The sequence below is a fragment of the Esox lucius genome, chromosome 21 (genome assembly GCF_011004845.1).
Source record: "Esox lucius isolate fEsoLuc1 chromosome 21, fEsoLuc1.pri, whole genome shotgun sequence".
Lineage (NCBI taxonomy): Eukaryota > Metazoa > Chordata > Actinopteri > Esociformes > Esocidae > Esox > Esox lucius.
In genome coordinates this window covers 26674490-26694956 of record NC_047589.1, presented here as the reverse complement: position 1 = coordinate 26694956, position 20467 = coordinate 26674490, and the positions used below count along the sequence as shown (strand labels likewise).

The 20467-nt window shown below is 43.6% G+C and overlaps 2 protein-coding genes across 4 annotated transcripts; both read right to left on the bottom strand.

Moving 5' to 3' along the window:
* Positions 1-126: 126 nt before the first annotated feature.
* ezh2 (enhancer of zeste 2 polycomb repressive complex 2 subunit) lies at positions 127-11794 on the bottom strand. 3 transcript variants are annotated; one of them, XM_010890153.5, is made up of 20 exons: positions 11373-11794; positions 9377-9500; positions 9166-9294; positions 8866-8985; positions 8596-8716; positions 8301-8498; positions 8102-8207; positions 7467-7636; positions 7219-7316; positions 6510-6741; positions 6037-6203; positions 5842-5936; positions 5243-5283; positions 4419-4544; positions 4087-4265; positions 3781-3876; positions 3590-3671; positions 3430-3510; positions 2486-2570; positions 127-2306 (listed from the first exon to the last, which is right to left on the bottom strand). In XM_010890153.5, exons 2-20 carry the CDS (start codon positions 9491-9493, stop codon positions 2246-2248), a joined length of 2304 nt encoding a protein of 767 aa, XP_010888455.1. In that variant the 5' UTR covers positions 9494-9500; positions 11373-11794; the 3' UTR covers positions 127-2245. The 3 variants fall into 3 exon arrangements, with proteins under 3 accessions (XP_010888455.1, XP_010888453.1, XP_010888454.1); XM_010890151.5 differs by having other exon boundaries at positions 11377-11794; XM_010890152.5 differs by having other exon boundaries at positions 7473-7636; positions 11377-11794.
* Positions 11795-15313: 3519 nt separating this feature from the next.
* On the bottom strand, positions 15314-20074 carry pdia4 (protein disulfide isomerase family A, member 4). Its single transcript, XM_010890150.5, has 10 exons — positions 19804-20074; positions 19374-19551; positions 19003-19208; positions 18537-18675; positions 18116-18321; positions 17834-17992; positions 17503-17654; positions 16797-16953; positions 16370-16603; positions 15314-16181 (listed from the first exon to the last, which is right to left on the bottom strand). Exons 1-10 carry the CDS (start codon positions 19877-19879, stop codon positions 15766-15768), a joined length of 1923 nt encoding a protein of 640 aa, XP_010888452.2. The 5' UTR covers positions 19880-20074; the 3' UTR covers positions 15314-15765.
* Between the last annotated feature and the right edge of the window lie 393 nt (positions 20075-20467).

Sequence of the window (20467 nt, the reverse complement as noted above, 5' to 3'; positions counted from 1 at the left end):
TGAGTTAATGGTCTTCAGATGCTGCTGGTTTTAGCAGTGGATAAGAATATGTTCAATTGAGCAGATACTGAAGTGGTTTTAACTGTAAAAAGAGTTTAGTGGTTAAAAACAACACCCAAGGACACATTTTCCAATTGTATTACATCACTTTTAATAATATTCCCTGTTAACACAGTACAACAAAGATCAGCACCTTGAAAATCAGAGTGGTCCGGGATAAACAGACGCAGAATACTGGGTTCAGTAAGTGAACCTTCCACAATGCTCTGCAATCTCTTGTACTTTCCCTATTCTGTGACCAAGAAGCGTCGATGTTCCACATTACATGTAAAAATCAGCCGGCTCGACAGGTCAGGGAGTGTACATCAAAACAGATGTAGAGGTGTGACACAGCCTTGGGTTTGTCTGCTTCTAGGTTTTCCAGTCACAAACACAAGGGCTTGATTCAATCTCAAATTCAGCACTACAGCGCAACTTCCCCATGCTGTGGATCGTCTGCAAACGAAGAAGAGTCCACCAGTCCGGTGCAAGACTTCCACATTATGGATTTAAAACGAGCCCCCACACCAGGTGGACCAGATGTGGTCGGGTTGATTTGTTCGCTACGTTACAAATGGATTTGTACTGAGTGACGTTTCCCCAAAACATTCTTGGGATGACTGAGGTACTTCTGCTCCTGTTTTGTGGGTATGGCTCCATCAACTAGTGATAAATTAAAGCCTAGAACTCTCTTCTGGACCTCAAGACATTAAACAATTTTGTTGTTGCCCTGAAAAAGGCACACCTGCTTCAATTGGGGCTTGGTGATTAGCTGACAAGTCTAATCCGGTATGCTGGCTCTGGAATAGGACAGCAGCCATGCTGACAGCATTCAAGCTCCTTATTTTTTTAACAGGTTGTTCAGTACAACAACATTTTAGTTCAACTGAAACCTCCAGAATGCTAAAAACTGAGCGAGCATAGCTCAGGAGTGCAGGCAATCTGATGATACCATCTCCTGAGGAGCAGTGTCGTAACAGGAGCCACACGGACCACTTAAAGAATAGACATCCATTCTATTAACATTGCCATCCTCAGTAACCTATATCTCTTGTCTGTAGTATTTTAAAAAGAGCACCAATTGAACTGCTGGTGACAAGGTACAGTCGTAGAACAGGATAAATAGGAGCAGTCTGTCCAACTGAAGACGTGAACATTAACACAATTCAGAGCTGGTTGTTTTTGGTTCAAGTCTGCAGTATTCACAAGCACCGGACATCACTGAATTGCAGTAGCAGTGAAGTCTTCCCTGGAATACAAACGCGGAACCTTTAAGTCATCATGCATTCTCAGGCGGCGCATAAATCCTCATCAATGATCAACAAACGGACTCTAACCAACTGACAATTGTGTTCTAATGGCAGGAGTCAAGGCACAGCAGAAGTGGATACCTGTAGGGTGCTGAGAAAAGTTCAACGTGACACAACATCAACTGGCTTTGGTAACTACCGTCTACAATAGATTGCATCAAAGCATGGTGGTCGTCAAAAAAAAAAAGAAAAGAAAAGGACTGAAACAATATATATTTTTTTTCCTCTCTCCATAAACCAGATATTGTCACAGAGAAAACAGGTAGTTCTGCTGGTCAACATGTATCATACTGTCACCTCAGATATCAAGCTATAGTCTCAAAACTGTGTGTGTGTGTGTGTGTGTGTGTGTGTGTGTGTGTGTGTGTGTGTGTGTGTGTGTGTGTGTGTGTGTTGGGATGGGAAGGAAGAAAAAGTCGCTGAGATCGCTTAAACCTGTAGACTTCCTGAGGTATGCATTAACCCCAGGCCCTAAAAAAAAAAACTGTTTTGGTCCCAGTAAAATATTAACAACTACTTGTGATTTTCAGAGACAATAGTGTGTTCATGAGTTTGCATGGACCTCTTGTAAAAAGTATCACAGCGCTAAAAACAACCAGTCAGTGGATTTCTTTTTCCAACACCAGTTTGAGTGCAGGTACGCCAGCTGTAAACAGTTCCAATGACCATGGCAACCAGGAGTGTCACCTATCCCAGAGAACAGAGATTTGTTGGTTGAAAAACTATATTCATTGCGGGAGGAAAAAAAACAAGAGAATTCTTGAAGCATCCCAAGGATTGACATGAGTCATTTGGGTTTCCTGAAAAGAGCAAGAGCAAGAGAGTGTGTGTGTGTGTGTGTGTGTGTGTGTGTGTGTAAGGCCTTTTGAGTTAATCCAGAGGAGGTAGAGAGGGGATCATGGCATCTCTGATTCCCGCTCGATGCCGACGTACTTCAGGGCATCAGCCTGACTGTACCTGAGTGACAAACAAGACGAGTTAGCGCTTGTATGCCTCCTTGAGTGCGTCAGAGAGAACAAAGCGTGAAGTTCTGGACAAGCTCCTGACAGAGAGCCTGGACTGAGCTGTGCCGTTTCACACGATCTCAGTCGACTGGCTGGCCAAAACGGCAGGTTCAGACACCCAGATGCACTAACCTGTAGTCAAAGAATAGCTCCTCTCCAGTCTGAATAGTTCTCTTGGCAAATATCCCAATACGGTGGTCCCCGTTCACCATCATCACTGCCAGGAGGAAAATAACCGTTACCACAAGAAACTTGCTCTCCTGATTATCCTGGCCCAAGGCTTAATAATTAGCCTACAAGTTCACTGAAGTGTTTTAGCTTTGTAATAGAATTAGACAGTGGCTGTAGGAAGCCTAGATATCACACTGACAAATCTGCGACTCAAGAGTTTCATGCATTTAAATGGGACAATGCTGCAGACAGGTGATTTTTTTCCCCTTTACTGTTGGAAGTACTCTTCATTCGTCCACCAGTGGTCTTTCTTGTTCTACAAGGTTGTTTGCTGTTGCAAGTGCTTTCTTTGTGTACAAAACAGTAGATTTATTTTCACTTGAATACGCCTCTGATCGATTTATTCTGGCTTATTGTGGTGACCAGCTTGACTTGACAATGACACTTCAACTGGTCCTCAAATTCTAAATTCAGTGTCTAGATTCAAGATTAGACCAACAGGTCTCTGGTGCATTCAACAGTGACACCAACTCATACACCTAATTAGAAACAGCTGTGAAGTAAAATTGTCCAAATACTTTTGGAAGCCAAAAATGAGTAGAATATGGACAAAACATGCTGCAGTCACTGTCAAAATACTGTGAGTTCCCAGTAGGTGGACAAATCTGCTTTTAAATGCATGAAACTGAGGAACGTCCAACCAAATGCTGAAGGCCAAGGAGGTCAAGACTTTCTACAGGCACTGTAGGATGGCTGGTGCTTGCGGAGAGATTTAAACCCACTGGACTAGTCCAAAACCCTGGGGAACCATTTACACGTTTGTACTCAGCTACATTTTCTTTCACGTAAATTCAAATGACCCGTCAACTTGTCATGAAACAATACCATAGGTATCACTGCCTGACCTTTTGCATAGCAGTTGGGGTTGACGGAATGGTTGGCAAAACGAATCTTGTTTCCTTTCCTCGTGGCGTCCACTACAAAGTCTGAGAGGAAAACAGGGTTTTAAGGTCTTCGCGCCACTTAGCCTCTGAGAAACGTTTCAACATTGGATGAGTGTGTTACCGTTGTTGAGGTTGAAGAGGAAGCTACACATGTATTTGTCATAGACCTTCCCTCTGCGATCAGCCTCGTCCTGGGAGATTATCTAAGAAGGGGGACGAGGAAAACACGCTCACACACACAAAACAATGATTTTCCACAGGCTGGTATATTGCATTCAAAGTCATCAAGAGACGGACAGAGTCAAAGCCCACCTCTCCACAGTACTCGGAGATAAACTCGTTCTTCTGAACAGGCTCTTTGATGAAAATGCCCCAGCCGGCAACATCAGACGGAGCTAGGAGCAGGTGCTGGGGGAGAAATCACAGGTTTTTAACAGGGGGGAAATTATTGTGTTACTGTTTTGTAACATTTTTATTTTTTAAATGTATTTAACCAGGTGAAAACAGTTCACCATTGAGACAGATGTTTTTTTTCTTTCATTCCTGGCCAAAAAGGCAGTAGAAGCCAATACGACATGGAAGTCAGAGCGACAGAAAAGGGAGTTAATGGACACTTACCTTCTTGGCCCCCCTCTGTATGGAGCAGTTTTTACAGGAGACATTCTTGCTGTCCCAATGTTCAGCAGCCCCACAGGTCAGACAGAGGTCGGGGTCACACTCTCTCACGGCCAGGTAACACGGGCACTGTTTGGTGTTACACTGGGCCTTGCAACGGCAGCCCGGGAAACGGTTCTGACCTAAACAGACACACACGCGGCTTGAGTGAGACTCTATGTGTGTATGTGTGTGTGTATGTGTGTGTGTATGTGTGTGTGTATGTGTGTGTGTGTGTGTGTGTGTGTGTGTGTAATGTTTGTGGATGTAAATGAAGCAAAGGAGAACATCCTCACACTCTGAGCTGCACTGACAGAATTTCTCACAGAAGTTCTGGGCCGTGACGCAGGGACAGGACGAGTCACAGGGCTGGCGGGGGTGGTCGCACGGCTGGTAGTTGTAGACATGGTTTGAAGAGCCGTCTACCGGAAGAGGAGCGACACAAAAAGACAACTGCCGCAAGTCCAAAACCAAAACTGTAGAAAATGACACTCACGCCTCGTTTCCACTGGTGCATCACCCTAAAGTCCAGTCGGCCACTAGGCCCTGGCCCAGTGGCCTCGGCCCTCACTTGGTGTAAAGCCCCGGACTCTAGGACTTAGGGCGGGGTTTACGCGTTACGTGCTGTTGAAAACGCGGTATGTTGAGCTATTCAAATAGCAATGTGTATAATTTGCTTTAGGCTTCTCGTAATGGTTTTCATCCAATCTAAAAAAAAACAGATCCCCGATTTTTAAAAAAAGAAAGTAACCGAAGGTGGTAGGAGGTCATTGACTCAATGGATAAACAGAGTGCTGAGACCGAGATGTTGTCTACAGAACATAACACAAAATTACTTCAGAATTCTCCCAAATCCTTCTATTAAAAGGTAGATAATTTTGACAAAATATTAAACTAAATAATGAATACACTGTCTTACAGTTGCAGTGTCACGAGTGTAGGTGGAGAAGGAGTCGGTCACAGGAGTTTTATTTTAATACTCAAGTTCAAACACCGTATTATAAACAAACTGACGAAATGGCGTTATTTATTTTCACTAACAGAAAAATATTGCTTTTCTTTTGTAACCGGAGAACCAACTGAGTATAATCAGGCTGACAGCGACAAGATCGATCATTACCTTTCTTCAGCTGGATCTTCCTGCAGTGAGTGGCCCATAACCTTGACCAAACAAACACACCAGTAGTTTAACAGTAAAGCAAAAAATACAAGCACTTTATTAATATTAAGCTGGTGAAGAGTTTTTTTCTAATCCAGGTTAATGTGTTGAATTTAATAAAGATTAAAATGTATTGCTTTACTGATCAGTCAGCAAAACAATTGTTGCTATTGAATACAGGCAGTAACCAACACATCTCTCCCCCCGTCATCATGAAAGGGTGTTTGTACGTTCACAGATCGAACTTCACGCTTAGGTTTTAAGTCTGATCATACCAACTTACGTATGGATTTTCTTACGATCCCAACAATACGCACGCTTCCCATTTTGGCAGCCATCTAACGCCATACCTGGATTCAAATACATTAATTCTGCAACACTGCCCCCCCGGTTCCGTCCAAGTTACGTGACTGACCCTCGCTCCAATTGGGGCGTTGTGAGGTTATAGAGTCCACTGCAAACCCAGTTCTGATTGACCGGGCGGAGCCACAAGGATCTATTCCTTATGTGCCAGATCCAATCCCCCCCCATATTTGATATCCACAAACATCATTTTGTACCTGTGTTTCCTCTTTTTCTTGCGAGGCGGCGTGTCTTCGTCCTCGGCTGGAGCGCGAGCGATGATACTCGACTCCTTCACTCTGAACTCATACACCTAGAGAGAGACACACATCACCAGATGATTTACAAAACGTACTTCCGTTAAATATCGGGGTGAGAGAAATTGCGCTGTGATAGCAGAAAGTAAAACTCGCCTGTCTGCAGGTCTTGGTTCCTATGAGGCGGGCTATAGCACAGTAGTTGTCGTAGTAGGTTCCGATGAGAACCCTGAAGAGTGAAGCCTCCGCTCCGCTCCAATCAACCACTTCAGGTTCACAGGTCAGCTTCAACTTCACTGGAGTCTGGCATCGGGAGTTACCCTCTAAAACATGGGGCCACAGTTAGAACATATAAAACACAGAACCACTCATTTTAACCATCTGACTGAAGACTTTACGATAGTAAAATACAGAAAATTGTGCCAAACACGGACATCTGTACAGATTTTATCCTAACAACAAACTTTATCTGACTTGGGGTAAAGTTTACAATTAGGGTTAGAATTACAATCAGGGTTCGGGTTAGGTTTCACGGGTGAGGTACAATGATTATTTTTACACACACATAATTGCCAGTTCTCAACTTAATAGTAAAATGTGTGTGCGTGTATATGAGTGTGTGTACCTACCTGAGCTGCTGGTGTTCTCGTCCTTCTTGTCGTCTTCATCCTTGTCGTCGTCCTTGTCATCGTCTTTCCCTTCCCGCTCGCTGTCGGTGTCTTTGGCATCCGTGGAGATTGTCGGGGTGCTGGGCCGGCTGTTGCCGTTGGGCCTTCCCCGTCGCCGGCCCACAGGGCGTTTGGAAGGGGTCTTTGACCTCTCGGTTGCCATGCCGTCAGAGTAGTCCCTCGCTATGCCATCCTAAAAATAAAAAAAGAAAGACCATCAGGCTGAGGAACTAGAGGCAAGCAGGTCGACTTGTGCGGATGAGAGCGTGTGTGTGTGTGTGTGTGTGTCCGTTTTAGTTCTAACTACACTCATGGGGATCAAATAGAAATTGTTTTACTCATGGGGACCTTTTGCCGGTCCCCATGAGACAAAAGTCAATTTCCGGCTCACGGTTTAGGGTCAAACTTACGATTAATTTTAGAGTTAGAATTGTTTTTTTTTTAAGGTCCAGCCGTTGTTGGTTAAGTTCAGGGTTAAGGTTAGGCATTAGATCTAGGTAAAGTTATGGTTATGTTACTTTATTGAGGTTAAGGTTAGGGTAAAGGTTAGGTTTAGGGTTAAGATTAGGGCAAGGGAGCATGCGATTTCTATTTTCTGGTCCCCATGAGGATAGCCATACAAATGTGTGTGTGTGTGTGTGTGTGTGTGTGTGTGTGTGTGTGTACTAACCTGCATCAGGTACATGTAGCACTCATCTCCACAGGGTTTACTGTCCACCAGGTTCTCCATGTTCTTGCGCTTGTAGGTGTTAGGAGTGGCGTGGAATGCTGAAGATGCAGACGAAGAGGAGAGAAATAAACGGTGCGCGCAAACCCAGGGAGTGAAGAACACTTTAAATGTGGTCAGTGTGTGTGTGTGTGAGTGTGTGTGTGTGAGAGAGAGAGAGAGAGAGTGTGGGGGTGTGCGTTTGTCCGTACACTCACGGTGCAGGAAGCAGTCGTATTTGAAGCAGCGTCGGCAGAAGAGTGTGTGGAAGGAGTGTAGAGACTGCTCCCTCTGAACGGAGCGGGCGTTGGGGCCATCGATGTTTGGAGTACACTCTGGAGGCAAAGCACCTGGCAACTGGGGCTCTGTCAGTTCCTTATACCTAACACACACACACACACACACACACACACACACACACACACACACACGACACTTTACATTTCAAATGTACTGTGTACAGGAGATAATTATTTTTTATAAATTGGCATATATTTCTAAAAACATGTCACTGTTTCATCATAGCGTGTCGAGGGACTGATATTTAAAGCCGACCACCAAAAGCCTGCTCTGCTAAAACAACCTGAAGAAAAAACTATTTAAATGATTAGCCATCCTCCCAACAAGTCTGTTCAGTCATATTGGACAACATAGGTTATGAGTGGTCCAATATAACCGAACAGACACATTGTTGGTGTCCTGGTCCCTCTGACAAGCATGCGTTTCCCAGGCTGCAGTTGTAAGACCGTGTAATGCTAAAAAGTGTCCATGTTACCAGGCCTTGAGAAAGACCCCGGGAAAAACGTCTCCATACAGACACGTGACAAATAGATTATAACACACATACTTCTCTTTGAGCTCCTCTGTGGAGCCTTTATCAGGGAACATGGAAGATATGGCCTCAAAAATCTTATCAGACGGAAACTTCTTAGAGCTGTCACTGCTGCATTGGCCTGTGAGTATGGGAAACGACAGCGTGAGGACACACCAACGTCTGACACACACCGTTTCAGCAGACACACACACACACACACACACACACTTACTATCAGTGTTGATCATGGGCTCCTTGCACGGCTCCTTGCACGGCTCCTCGGCTAGATGGTCCTTCCCCTCACACAGCTCCATCTTCTCCAGCTTAAACTCCTGCTCTTCGTCGTCATCCTCCTCTTCCTCATTGTCACTGTACTGGGTCAGGGCACCCACCAGCTCCACAAAGATCTCATCGTTGATGAAGCCGCACTCTGGAAACGCACACCGGCAACTGTCAGCCCGCGCCAAGACGGCGATGGTAGGACCACGGAGGGTCAACAGTCAACCTGCACATGCCGCGCCTCTTACCCCGGTCTCCGTGAACTTTGCCATCGTAGTTCTTGATGAGTTCCTCGATGAAGGTTCCGTCTTGGTCCAGGATCTCGTCTCCCATGTAGGGAATGTTGTGCAGAACCGTCTCGTCTTCCACCTGTGAAAAGGCAGGCGGACGGGTTAGGGATTCGGCGTGTCAGGTTAGGTCCCCTGGGTCCTTGAGGGTCGACCGGTTAAAGTCGCCGCTCTCAGTCCAGCAGCACAGCAATCTGAGCAGCCTTAGGGTGTCGGTGTGTGTGTGTGTACCATGAAGTTCTGCTGCAGAGGGGACCAGGAGTACATGACAGGGACTGAGGCCACGGCGTTGAGTGTCTTCAGTGGAATCACCTGTTTGGAAAACTCTGAGAAACCACTGTCCACTGTACACTGTTTGAGACCACACAGACACACACACACACACACACAGTATTAGAGACCTTGGAAAAGCCACACAGGCAAAGAATTGTAAAAGTTAATAACTTGACTAAGCATAAATACTGAAATTAACGTAAAACACTGATTTGCTCAGTCTCCGTGTGTGTTTGTGGATGTTTAGCGCACGCTAACCTCTCTGGTCCCTCGTAAGGAGCTTACAGCGGTCATGATGTGAACCGGCTGAATCCTTCTCGTCTTCCACTCAGCATTCAGGATGTCCGTTCTCTCCAGGATCTTCTGACGGTTAGAGTTAAACATACTCTAGGGAGGAAAACAGTGTCAGAAACCTGCACGTAGAAGGACTAACAGACTCTAGAGAGGAAAACAGTGTGCATTTGTGTACCTTGACCTCATCGGCCCGTCTGAAGCGTTTCAGTTGGCGGAGTCTCATGTATACAGACTTCACTCTCTTCCTCCAACGCACAGGTCCCTTCTCAGACCGCTTCCCAGTCAGCACCATTGTCAACCTGAACCACACACACACACACACACACACACACACTCTCTCTTAACATTGCAATAATAGAAACATTATGACTTTTCCTGTTTGGAACAATCAATAGACTTTGTCTGACCAATGAAAAGACACCTCTCACACAACTTTGATGCCTTTTAAAATGTTGTATGAACCTGCCATATGAATATTGCAGATACCATTATTGTGTGATCCAAACAGGGCAGATATCCAGGTATCCAAATGAGTAAAAGCCGTGGTTATATACCAATAGTCAATAACAGCACAATGTTGAGTCATATTTGCACAAAATCCGGCAGGTCAAAACTTTATCCAAATCTTCCCACACCCACCTTGCATTGCGTAGTTTAGATGAACAGGGCTCTGGTGTTTCACCGCCCCCAAAGGAGGCGGTTTTGGCCTGTTACAGTCGTGTAATGAGTTTTATTGTGAAAACACTGAAAACCTTAAGCCAAATAAATAGTTCCACGCACACTGCTCTTTCTGCTCATTTCCATCTAATGCCCTTACAAAGCCTCGCAAATAAGGGTAAAGCCCCAAACGTCGAGTGGCACATCTCCCTAATTCACACTCAAACAGTGCTGGTTCAAGGGCCACAAGAAGTCAAATCGGAGTTGTGTCTGCTTATACACAGCTGTCTGAGTGTCTGTGATTGGTTAAGACAAGTTACATCAGCCCAATAGCTGTGTCGAGGAAGGAGAATGCCTTCTTTTGATAATCCGACTCGCATATTGTATCGTTCCTGCCCAGTTCTAGTCTAATCCAATAGATCCCCCTTCTTTGAAGACAGTATCTGGGCTGCCATGGAAACCTGTTATCTCATTACAACCGGTCACCACACTGGATACTCATGTTTGGGGTTTCCACAAGTAGGGAGAAGAGGACGCTGATTTACAAGAGGGTTTGAACACATTTGACCATTTAAGAGAAACATGTTTCAATTAAAGGACTATACGTTCAGAGAGACAGAGGGGACAAATCATAATTTTATGAGAAAATATTTTTTTACTTGACTAGTGCAAATTCACCACGTTTGTATAGTGGCAGGTGTATAAATAGCGCCCCTAGCGGAAATTTTAATAAGATCAAAGTAGGAGGTGGATTTCAGCCTTTGCTTTCGCTCATCAGTCTCGAATGAAACGTTTCTGATCACTCCGTTCTGGTGTTCTTGTGGTCAAAAATTAACCGCAAACATGTCAAATGTGAAAATGTGACAAAACTGTGGGCGACAGTTGCTCATGGCAGTTAGCTGCTACCAACAAACTTCTGAATTCAGAGTCTACTGTACTGCTGTAGTTAAAACAGTCCTTAAGAATCACCTTTATTCGCTATACACATTGAGCTACACATACTGTACTCAGGACATTTCGGTGAAAATATTTCAAAGTTGTCAACTGCCTTTTCTTGTTACAGTAATATTTCGGCTATTTTCTGACACGGCGGTCACCAAGAAAATGTTAACAAGGCGGATGCATGACATCGTTAAAAAGTTACATTAAGTTCAAAGTTGTTAGTCAAAGCTGAAACCCTGGAAGTAAAATCTGTACACGACTAGAGAAAACACTCCATTTTTTTGTTTTTTAAATAACTGTCAAATCTTGACACCATGGTTGGATACATATTTTGCATAATCTGATAGACAACTGCCATCGGGAAAGTACAGAAGAACAACTTAACCTTGTCAACGAGGAAATATTAACAGTACGTTGCCTTCCATAGTATACATACATACTGGTAGATGGTTACTGTAGCTAGCAAGCTAACTAACGATAGCTAGCGACAAAGACCGAAAGCGTATCGGAATATATAAAGGCATTTTTACAACTAGGAAAGAAGGATTGTGTATTTTGACAGCGTTTCGTACTTGCCGAGATGTGTCAGTCCTCATTCAGTGAAGTGACTCGGGATCGATCGGACACACAAGAGGTAAGATTTCGTTGATCAGGATTACTACTGTTATGTTGGCTAGCTCGTTAGCAGCGGGGGGGTGAATTCACCTCGCGCGTCCACCGACTGCCAGCTTTCGCTAGCTAACAACACCGGCTTGCTAACGTTACACAAAAGCCACGCGGTTCCCTCTTGTCTGCGCTCCACAATAGAACACGGAGAGTTTGACGCGTTTAACACAATTGTCGTACTGTAGGTATACAGTTTAACAGAACAATTTTAAAATTTCAATGTTTTCCGCCTCAGCAACTATTCAAACATATCTCCGTCTCTTTCACTCAACATTCGCCGCCCACTTCCCACCACTGCAGCTTCAACGAGCGCCAAACATATGGGCCAATCAACGCATCCAATACTAGAGCTTCTTAATGTGCTGCATCACGACAGGTCAAATTGTATCAGTGAGCTGGCCAATACTAGCCGGCGCTACGCCGGGGGCCCCGTAATGGGGCACATGTGGATAAGTTCCCTTTGTTCTCTTGTTTTCAACGATAAAAAATCCCCATAAACCTGTATAAAAATTAGTTTACACAATTCCTTAATCCCATGTTTATGTGCAACTATATTATAGTAACAACTGCCCTTATAATAACACAAAATGTATTAAGCCATGAGAAAATTGCTCATCTACAATATCAGTAGCATTAAGTACAGGAACCTAAATATTTGTGCAAAAGATTAAACGTTACGGTGGATATGGTTCATTTTAGCCATTTACGTATATTTTACGGTTTTTAATTGTTGATATCGTTATTATCCGTTTTTATTTCTGTTCTGGCCATGATATGTTAATTTCATCCTGGACTGCACGTAAAACCTTGGCCACGTTCAGTTGTCAAATGTTCTAGATATTAACGCTATGAATAGAACGGATGTGATATATTTTTCCACATTTCAATGGGCATTATAAATGTTCGCGGTGAAGTGCCATCTTAATGTTCCAAAACGTTGTGTCCAACTGAACACACCCATTGTTATGGTCGGGTTTAGACTCAACAGCCTGAAGTCGCTTCCTCCCCTCATCACCTTTTCTTTTATCTACAATGACGGAAAGCAAACAACAGGTTAACACATTTTCGGTTCTTCCTCCTCCGGTATGTAATTTTGAGCTAAAACATGTTTAAATAAATGTCATAAACAACAATAAATAGGTTAACAAGGGGAAGGAGTCACTTTAAATTATTGAGATGCGGCACTCTTCATCTTCTTTGGATACTGACAGGGTTATCCAGTTTAGTAAGCTCCGCCTTTGTCATACGCTCATTGGTAGATGACCCAACAATTTGGTACCGCAAGACGTTTTAACATTTATTCACTGGAACTTAAAAATCATCATTTAAATAAAAACTAGTATATATTTTAGATACTGCTTTTTCATCAACATGTCTTTGTAACATTGCGCATGCATTTTTGGTGGCTGACAGATTTAAGGTAACAAGCTTGCACAGATGTCAACCTCAGAAATGTGTAATGGAATCAGTAAATTACATATAACTGCGCATACCAGAAGTCCGTTTCAGACCCAACACAGATTTGAGATATAAGTAAAAATGTTGGGATCAGACCCGACCGGCCCAGTGTCGCACCTCAGAATTTCAGGTCTAGCGGACCGGCGAATACCTCTAGTTTAGGCCCAGTAGGCCTACTCAAAGGTACAGGGCTGAATACTGAACCATTGTGAATGAACAGCATTGTCACACAGAGGCGCTTTTCTCGCTGTATCAACGTTGTGATCGTGATTTCCCGATTGGTTCAGGATTATCGGCCTCAATGAGAATAAGATAAATGATGGTCAGCCAATTCTGTAAACCCAACTGCCCAAGTGAATAGGAATGTAATTTGGACTATTGGAATTGAGCTGTGTTGGTTGACAAATGTATTGGTTGACAAATAGATCAGGTCTGCATGGTGCAGTTGGCAACTGCAGCTTGTTAAAATGGCGTCAGCAGTTAAAACCACATGCCATTTGATTTAATAGTTTACTGAAATTCATCCTGATAACAATTAGTTGATAGCATAGACAACACTAGACAGGGGGATGTCTTTCCCCTGTCCATCGGAACTGAGCTATTTGGCAGCATCTTACCTAAGGACTGTTCTAAACCAGCTACAATGGAAATTGTTATAGACATTTCCTAGTGTTGTACTTCTGATGTGTCTGCATAGCAACAATGTTTAAATAGGTCCTTGCTGTACTGATGGAAAAATACTGAGTTTGTTCCCATGAGAAGCGGTAAATGTTGTTCTGGTTAAGCATAACAAAGTAACCAGCCGCTTTACAACCTTTAACCACTGGTTAGAAGAACCGGCTTAAATCAGCTAAACATTGTCTTGCTGAAATGTAACTGTTGTGAAATGCTTTTTTCACACCCTGTTAACTGTATAACAAAATGGCCTTCTGAGCTGCATTTTAGAGAAAGAGATGTCACTGTCTCTCTGCTTGCAAGTATTCAGTAAACTGCTATTGAAGCTGGTTTAGAATGTGTCTCTGTCTTGCCTGCCTCAAAGAGGTTCTCTCTGTGAACCTTAATTTCCACCACAAAATGCATGGTAGAAGTGGGATAATTTTTTTTTATAATGGGTATACTTCCTTAATATTAAGTAACCAGTGTCAGGCAAAGCGTAATGCATCCAATGATTGTACTTTTCAGAATACTAAAACAAATCAATTTGAAATAGTTATCAATTAATAATTAAAGTGTACAAAATAGGAATATGGTATCTAAAGTAGAAAGACAAAGAATAGTACTTTAAATACAGCGCAAATGTATACTTTACTTCCTATGAAAAGTTAGCTGTCGTTTTACAATAAAATATGTATCTATTGTGTATTCATACAAATATTATCATTTAATTTCATTGTACAAATTACAGTATGCTAAACAGAGCTAGCTAGATAGCTACATTTGGTACACTAACTGCAGCATGGTTATTTGAGGAAAGAAATAAGAGTAGCCTACGCAACATTTTAGTGGGCAAAAGCTACCAAACATTGCCGATTTTATGTAGTAATAATGTTACCCGACGAAATAATTTGTTATTGGCCATACTTAGTATGCAACATGTGAAAAGGGCTTTATGAAATAATTTTTTTTGAACATGGATTCAGCTGAGGCCATTAATTTAATAAGTTTATGTACCCAGCTAAGGTTAACTTTCTTGTTCATTAGGTAATAAACAGTATGTTCTCATATTGATTTTCTACAATATTACCAATGCATAGCAATTCCTTCTAACCTCCCTCGTATCATTTGTCCTTTTTTGAGCAAGATGCTGCTGGACAAAATACTAACATAACTAGTGGCTTGACATATGCGAAATTGTCCCAAGTAAGATGGCGGACCTACTGGGACATCAGAAAGAATGGAACCCGTTTCTATATCTATGGTTTCAAGTTGGACTCCTATAGACCCATAACGCAACATGCTTTGAAAAGCGGCAACTAACATTGGTCATCCTTGAAAAATATACAATGGTAGAACAAAATTAACAGCAGTGGACCAAATCAAAGTACTTTTCGGCTGCGGTTGTGACCAAAAAAACCCATTTGTACCACATTTTTAAAAATCAGCTCTCTAACCTACCAGCAAGCCTAATATAGCACTACAACGGCATTATTCAAGCTCCTGGCATCATACCTCAAAGCAAAAAAAATCACTGGTGCATTCCAACTACTTGGATTTATGCTATGATGTGGTAATTTGGATGGGACAGGCACGCAGAGGAAGGAACACACAGGTGTAGCGGACTGTCTGAGCAGAGCAACTCGCCCATTCACTGCAGCTGAACTGGGGGGTCTGTACTGGGACACGAGGACCCCATTACTTTGAACCCAACCGCCACCACAGGACTACAGCATCCAGTTTCACAATGTTTTATTTAAAAAGGATGTAGAAACCTGTGACACAGTGCTTACATGCTTTAACATGAAAGGGCAGAATCTCTTTTGTTTTGATCAGATACAACAACAAAAATATGATTTTAGATCCGGTGGTTGACAGCGACTCAGTAACAGCCCAATGTGGGGAGAAATTCAATCAACTCTTAGACCCTAGCCCCTAAACAATTCCCCTAGCATCAAAACTCTACCTTAAGCCCTGGCAGAGATCTGAGAGGGTTGTATACATCTAAGCAACATTGTGGAAGTTCCATCTTGCCCTCTGATCTAAACCTCAAAGGACTACAAGTGGCTAGGGTGTAAGGGTTGATTTAGGATTTATAGTCTCTGCCCTCAGCTTCCACAGAGCACATGGGAACTGTAGTCTGCACTGTTATGGTTAGAGTTCTTAGCTACTCAGAGAGGGATGTTCTCAAAGTTCATCTCTGGTCTGTGATAATTTCGTGGCATGCTGTTCCAAGAACTTACTAAATCCTTCTAGGGTACGGTCCCCGCCTTCAAATTTGATTGGTTTCTGCTTGCTATTGCTAGGCGCAAAGTAGATGGTAGGGAATCCCTCCACTTTGTAGATGTCGTGAGGAACATCATTTGCAGTGGCATCCATTTTGGCGATGACCAGGTTTTTCTCGCTCTTGTATTTCTTGCCCAAGGCAATATAGTCGGGCTCCAGCTTCTTACAGTGGCCACACCACGGAGCATAAAACTCAATGAGGACGTCCTTTTCTGTATCCATGACAATGTCCTCGAAGGTCTTCCCAACCACTACCTTCACAGGTCCTTTGTTGTTCTTAGGGACGGGTTGAGATTTGATGATGGGAGTCAGTTTGCCTGTAGAGGGACCAAGAACAGACATTCAGAAATGCAGACCACTAAATACTTATATAGTCCATTGCACACATCTTGTGTACAACCGACGGTCAACCCTGTAAACCCAAGAGGATCAAGAAAATCTCACAGGAAAGCAGACACTCAAGTTAATGACACTTTCACTTTCCAACAAGTTCAGTAAAGCTCACCTTTCTTGAAGGCGACGACAAAGTCCCTGAGCACCTCAGAATCAAACTCCTCAGGCTCCATGGCAAACTTCTTGCCTTCAGCGCCAAAGATTCCCACATTGACCTCCTCCCCGCTTTCGCTGAGTCCTAGGTTCTTCAGCTCGTCCGAATAGTCCTCCTCATCGGCAATGGCAAAGGTGTATTCTGGGAAATCCTTAGCCACCTCCAGGACCTTGCTCCTCCAAAACTGGGTGGCTAGAATGGGTGATAGCGGTGAATAAACACGAGGATGAGCTTCTCCAACTAACTGGGCCAATGTTCCCTCAAAACTCTGTCGCGGAAGATGGCTAAAGGTAGTGCCGGCTTTCCGTTTCAGATGTTCCAAATGGAGTATGGAAGCGGTGTGACGTCAGCCGCACCACTGTAAGCATACGCTGGGGACACTTACCCTTCCTGTAATCGAAGCTGAAGTCCACTCCGTAATATACAACAACCAGCGGCCTCTTTGTGTACCGTTTAGCATCGTTGCTCTGTTTCCTGTGACCAACCAGTGGCAGAACGTGTTTCCTAAAGAAGTCCTGCACCTCCGACACCACTGTGGACTCCTGGAATGAGAGAGAGACACACACAGACACATGGTTGAGTAACTCTTACAACACGGGATATAAATTAATAATTTCGTCGTTGTCTCAGGTTGGGAGAGCATTCGTTATCGCTGTACAAGTACTTGCATCCATAAAACTGACATTGGTGGGGTGAAACTGGTGCAAACACCAGAAACGTGTTGCCAAAGCCCATCGTGTGCCATCTAGACTAAGGCTAATTAATTACTCCTTACTGTTATGGTTACATTCTCTTGCATAATTCAAGAAGTGGGCGAGCAGGACATTAAAACCATAAAAAAGTTGTAATTCAGTTCTATTTGATGTTTATGATACAAGTGTCAATATGGTGTTGAAAATCCCTGACAAAAAAAAAAAAAAAGAGTTTAATTCTTAGAGCAGCAACAAGACGGCAGACTCGTAATACACGGAATTGCAAAATGCAAGGGGTTTCAGATGTCATAACATAGGCCCAAAGGCAGATTCTCTACCACAAGTACTGGAAATAGATTAATGAAATGTAGAGGACCTCCAGTTCCTGTGGACACTTACTTTGATGGTGAGTGTGTTGGAGGCCTTCTCGTACTTTGACATGAACTTCTCAGGCTGCGTCATGACCACCTGGCCAGGGGATGCCTTGAGGAACTTAGCAACATCAGAGCTGAAGGTGTGGAGGAACTTGAAGTCTTCCCTCAGAGCATTACCTGGAGGGGGGGTGGGTGAACACAGTGGCAGACATTAAACACCTCAAGAGATCTATTGAATACTGGGACCACAAGTGCAACGATTGCATACATTACCTGCATATAACATATTCAATAAGACAGTCAGTGTACAGTATTAAAGCCTTCCTGAGGTTTGATAAATAACAGTAAACACTCACAGGCCTCCAGGTAGAGTTCATAGGCTGTGTCCTGCTCGGAGGAGAACACGCCCACGATGACAGCGTCGTCCCCGTCCTTGATCAGTTCCTGCACCTGTTTCACGGTCTGCACCTGCTTAGAGGGAGGCCCCGCTTGCTCGCTCATGTAATCAACGATACCTGTATGGCGCACACGCACACCCACGGTTATGCTATGTCGTTAGCACGGGTTGAGTCCTACAAACCGTTAGCAAGTGTATTTCTGTCATGGAGTTTGTGTTTGAAACTGACTTCCTGACGTACCCATCCTCTCTCTGGGTCCATTATATTCAAAGGCCTTCCCCTTTCTGAAGATCTTGAGGGTGGGGTACCCCGATACCCCGAAGCGGGTGGCAATGTCACTCTCTTGGGTGGCATCCACTTTGGCCAGCGGGATGGGGGGTGAGCGCTGGCTCAGGTCCTTAGCTGCTTTTTCGTACTCCGGGGCCAGCTTCTTGCAGTGGCCACACCTGGGGAAACAGTTATAACAGCGCTGTGAAGCTTCATTAGGCAGTAATAACATCAGTCATGAAGCTTCATCTCCTCTGCTACTTTAGGATTTTTTTTCAAAATACAGAGGAAGTGAAAGACGTTGCACATCAGGTCAGCGTAGGTGAGCTACAGGCAAGGAAGAAGTTAGACAACTGAGATGCATCCAGAACAAAATATGGGCTGGGGTACTGACCATGGAGCATAGAACTCCACCAGTATAATGTCAGCGTTGTCGACGACCTGGTCAAAGTTGTCTTTGGTCAGCACCAGAGTAGCTTCAGGAGGGGGCTTCCAATCCGGCTGGGAGACCTCCTTCACACGAGCTACAATGTCTGAAACACATCCACAGTTATCACATTAACAGACTTACTGAATTAGTCAAACAGGGGAAACAAGTATTAGAAATTCTGAAATACCATCAGAGGAAGAAAACTAGTAACTGCTGACTGGGGCGTACATGTTTGGGGGAGTCTGCAAAGAACTATGCTCTGAGATTTAAGGATCTTGCTCATTTTAAAATACATGGGAGACTTTAACTCATGTAAGGTTTCTTGTAAGGTTTAACACGGTTAGATCCCAGGAAGGAAAGCAGCAGCATATAGCAGTAGATAATGGTAAATAAAGTAATACTAGCTCATAGTCCTGTCAGTGGTTCTCACCCTGCTCAGTCCGTGCTCCATCATAATCAACAGGCTCCCCCTTCTTCATGATCTTAAACGTGGGATACCCTGACACATCAAACCGGCTCGCTAAGGAACTGGCCTTTGTGGCATCCACTTTGGCCACAGGGATAGACGGGTCATTCTCCTTCAGAGTCTGAGCGATCTTCTCATACTCTGAAGCAAATTGCTTACAGTGGCCGCACCTGGGACAGAGAAATACAGTCAGTCAAGGTGAAGATTAAAGTGTGCAGCGAGCCCACGGATACTTAAGATCGAAAGCGATCCTAGGAGTTGCACAAACGATGACGTGGGTGAAATTGACTGATATTTACTTAGCGAATGTTAACTCTACCTTTACGCAAACTTACCATGGTGCATAGAACTCAACCAATACCGTGTCCCGGCCTTCCATGAACGTATCGAAGTTGTTGTCAGTCAGAACAAACACTCCATTCTCTTCCTTCACCTCTGTATCATCATCATCCTCCTCATCATCCTCATCATCACTGTCGTCACTCTCCTCTACGACGTCTTCTTTCGCTACATCTGCAAACATGTATAAAAAAAATGTAAATTGACAGAGCAGTTAAGTTTTTCTCTCAAAATAGCCTCGCTGCAAACGTGCACACTACGCTATTGAACATCTAACCAGGCAGTGAAGTTCGCAATTAGCTAGCTTGGCACCGCATCTAGCCAACAGCCAAGCTTATCACCAACCTCCAGGCTAACGACATGAGAATATTTGTTTGCTAGTAAATGACCAGGTAAAATAACTGGCCTTCCTGGCTAGCTACTTACCATCTTCACATCGGATTACAGTGGCAAAATGTGCAACACCAAGCAAGACAATCAACAGCAAGGCTATATTTCGCATTGTCAGGTTTTCCAGTGGGATGCAATCCGTTTAACGAGTTAGACTTCTCCTTTGCTTTTAGCTAATAATAAATTAATGACATAAAATGTTATATCATTAGCAATCTCTATCTATCGTTAAATACTGAAGTGTGGTTATAAATTGATCTTCCGCTTGTGTGGTTTCATACCAACTAAAGTCTTCAAGAATCACGGCCACCACCCCCCAATTGAACTTCTCTGACTTGCCACGTTCTAATTGGCTACCATCCTCGTCTTTCCTCCAATCGCGTACCGCCACTTAATTCCTTGAGCTGGAACGTACCAGGGTGCCATTGGGCGGTTGACGAGTTGTTGGAATGTCATTGGACGGCGTGGACTATTGTATTTCTACAAAGAAAAGTCAAACAAATGTTTTCAGTGGACTTTTGATATCCACAAGATATTGAAAATGTTTCTGTCTTGCAAACGTGCTAGTTCGTCTAATTTTAGTATGTAATATGGCAAACCCTGTTGTCCATTCTTTTTAACAGAAATGTATGTTCCCCTCAGTCCTCACTTATCACCTGATAATTTACAACACATAAAAAATGAATAATGTACTCTTGTC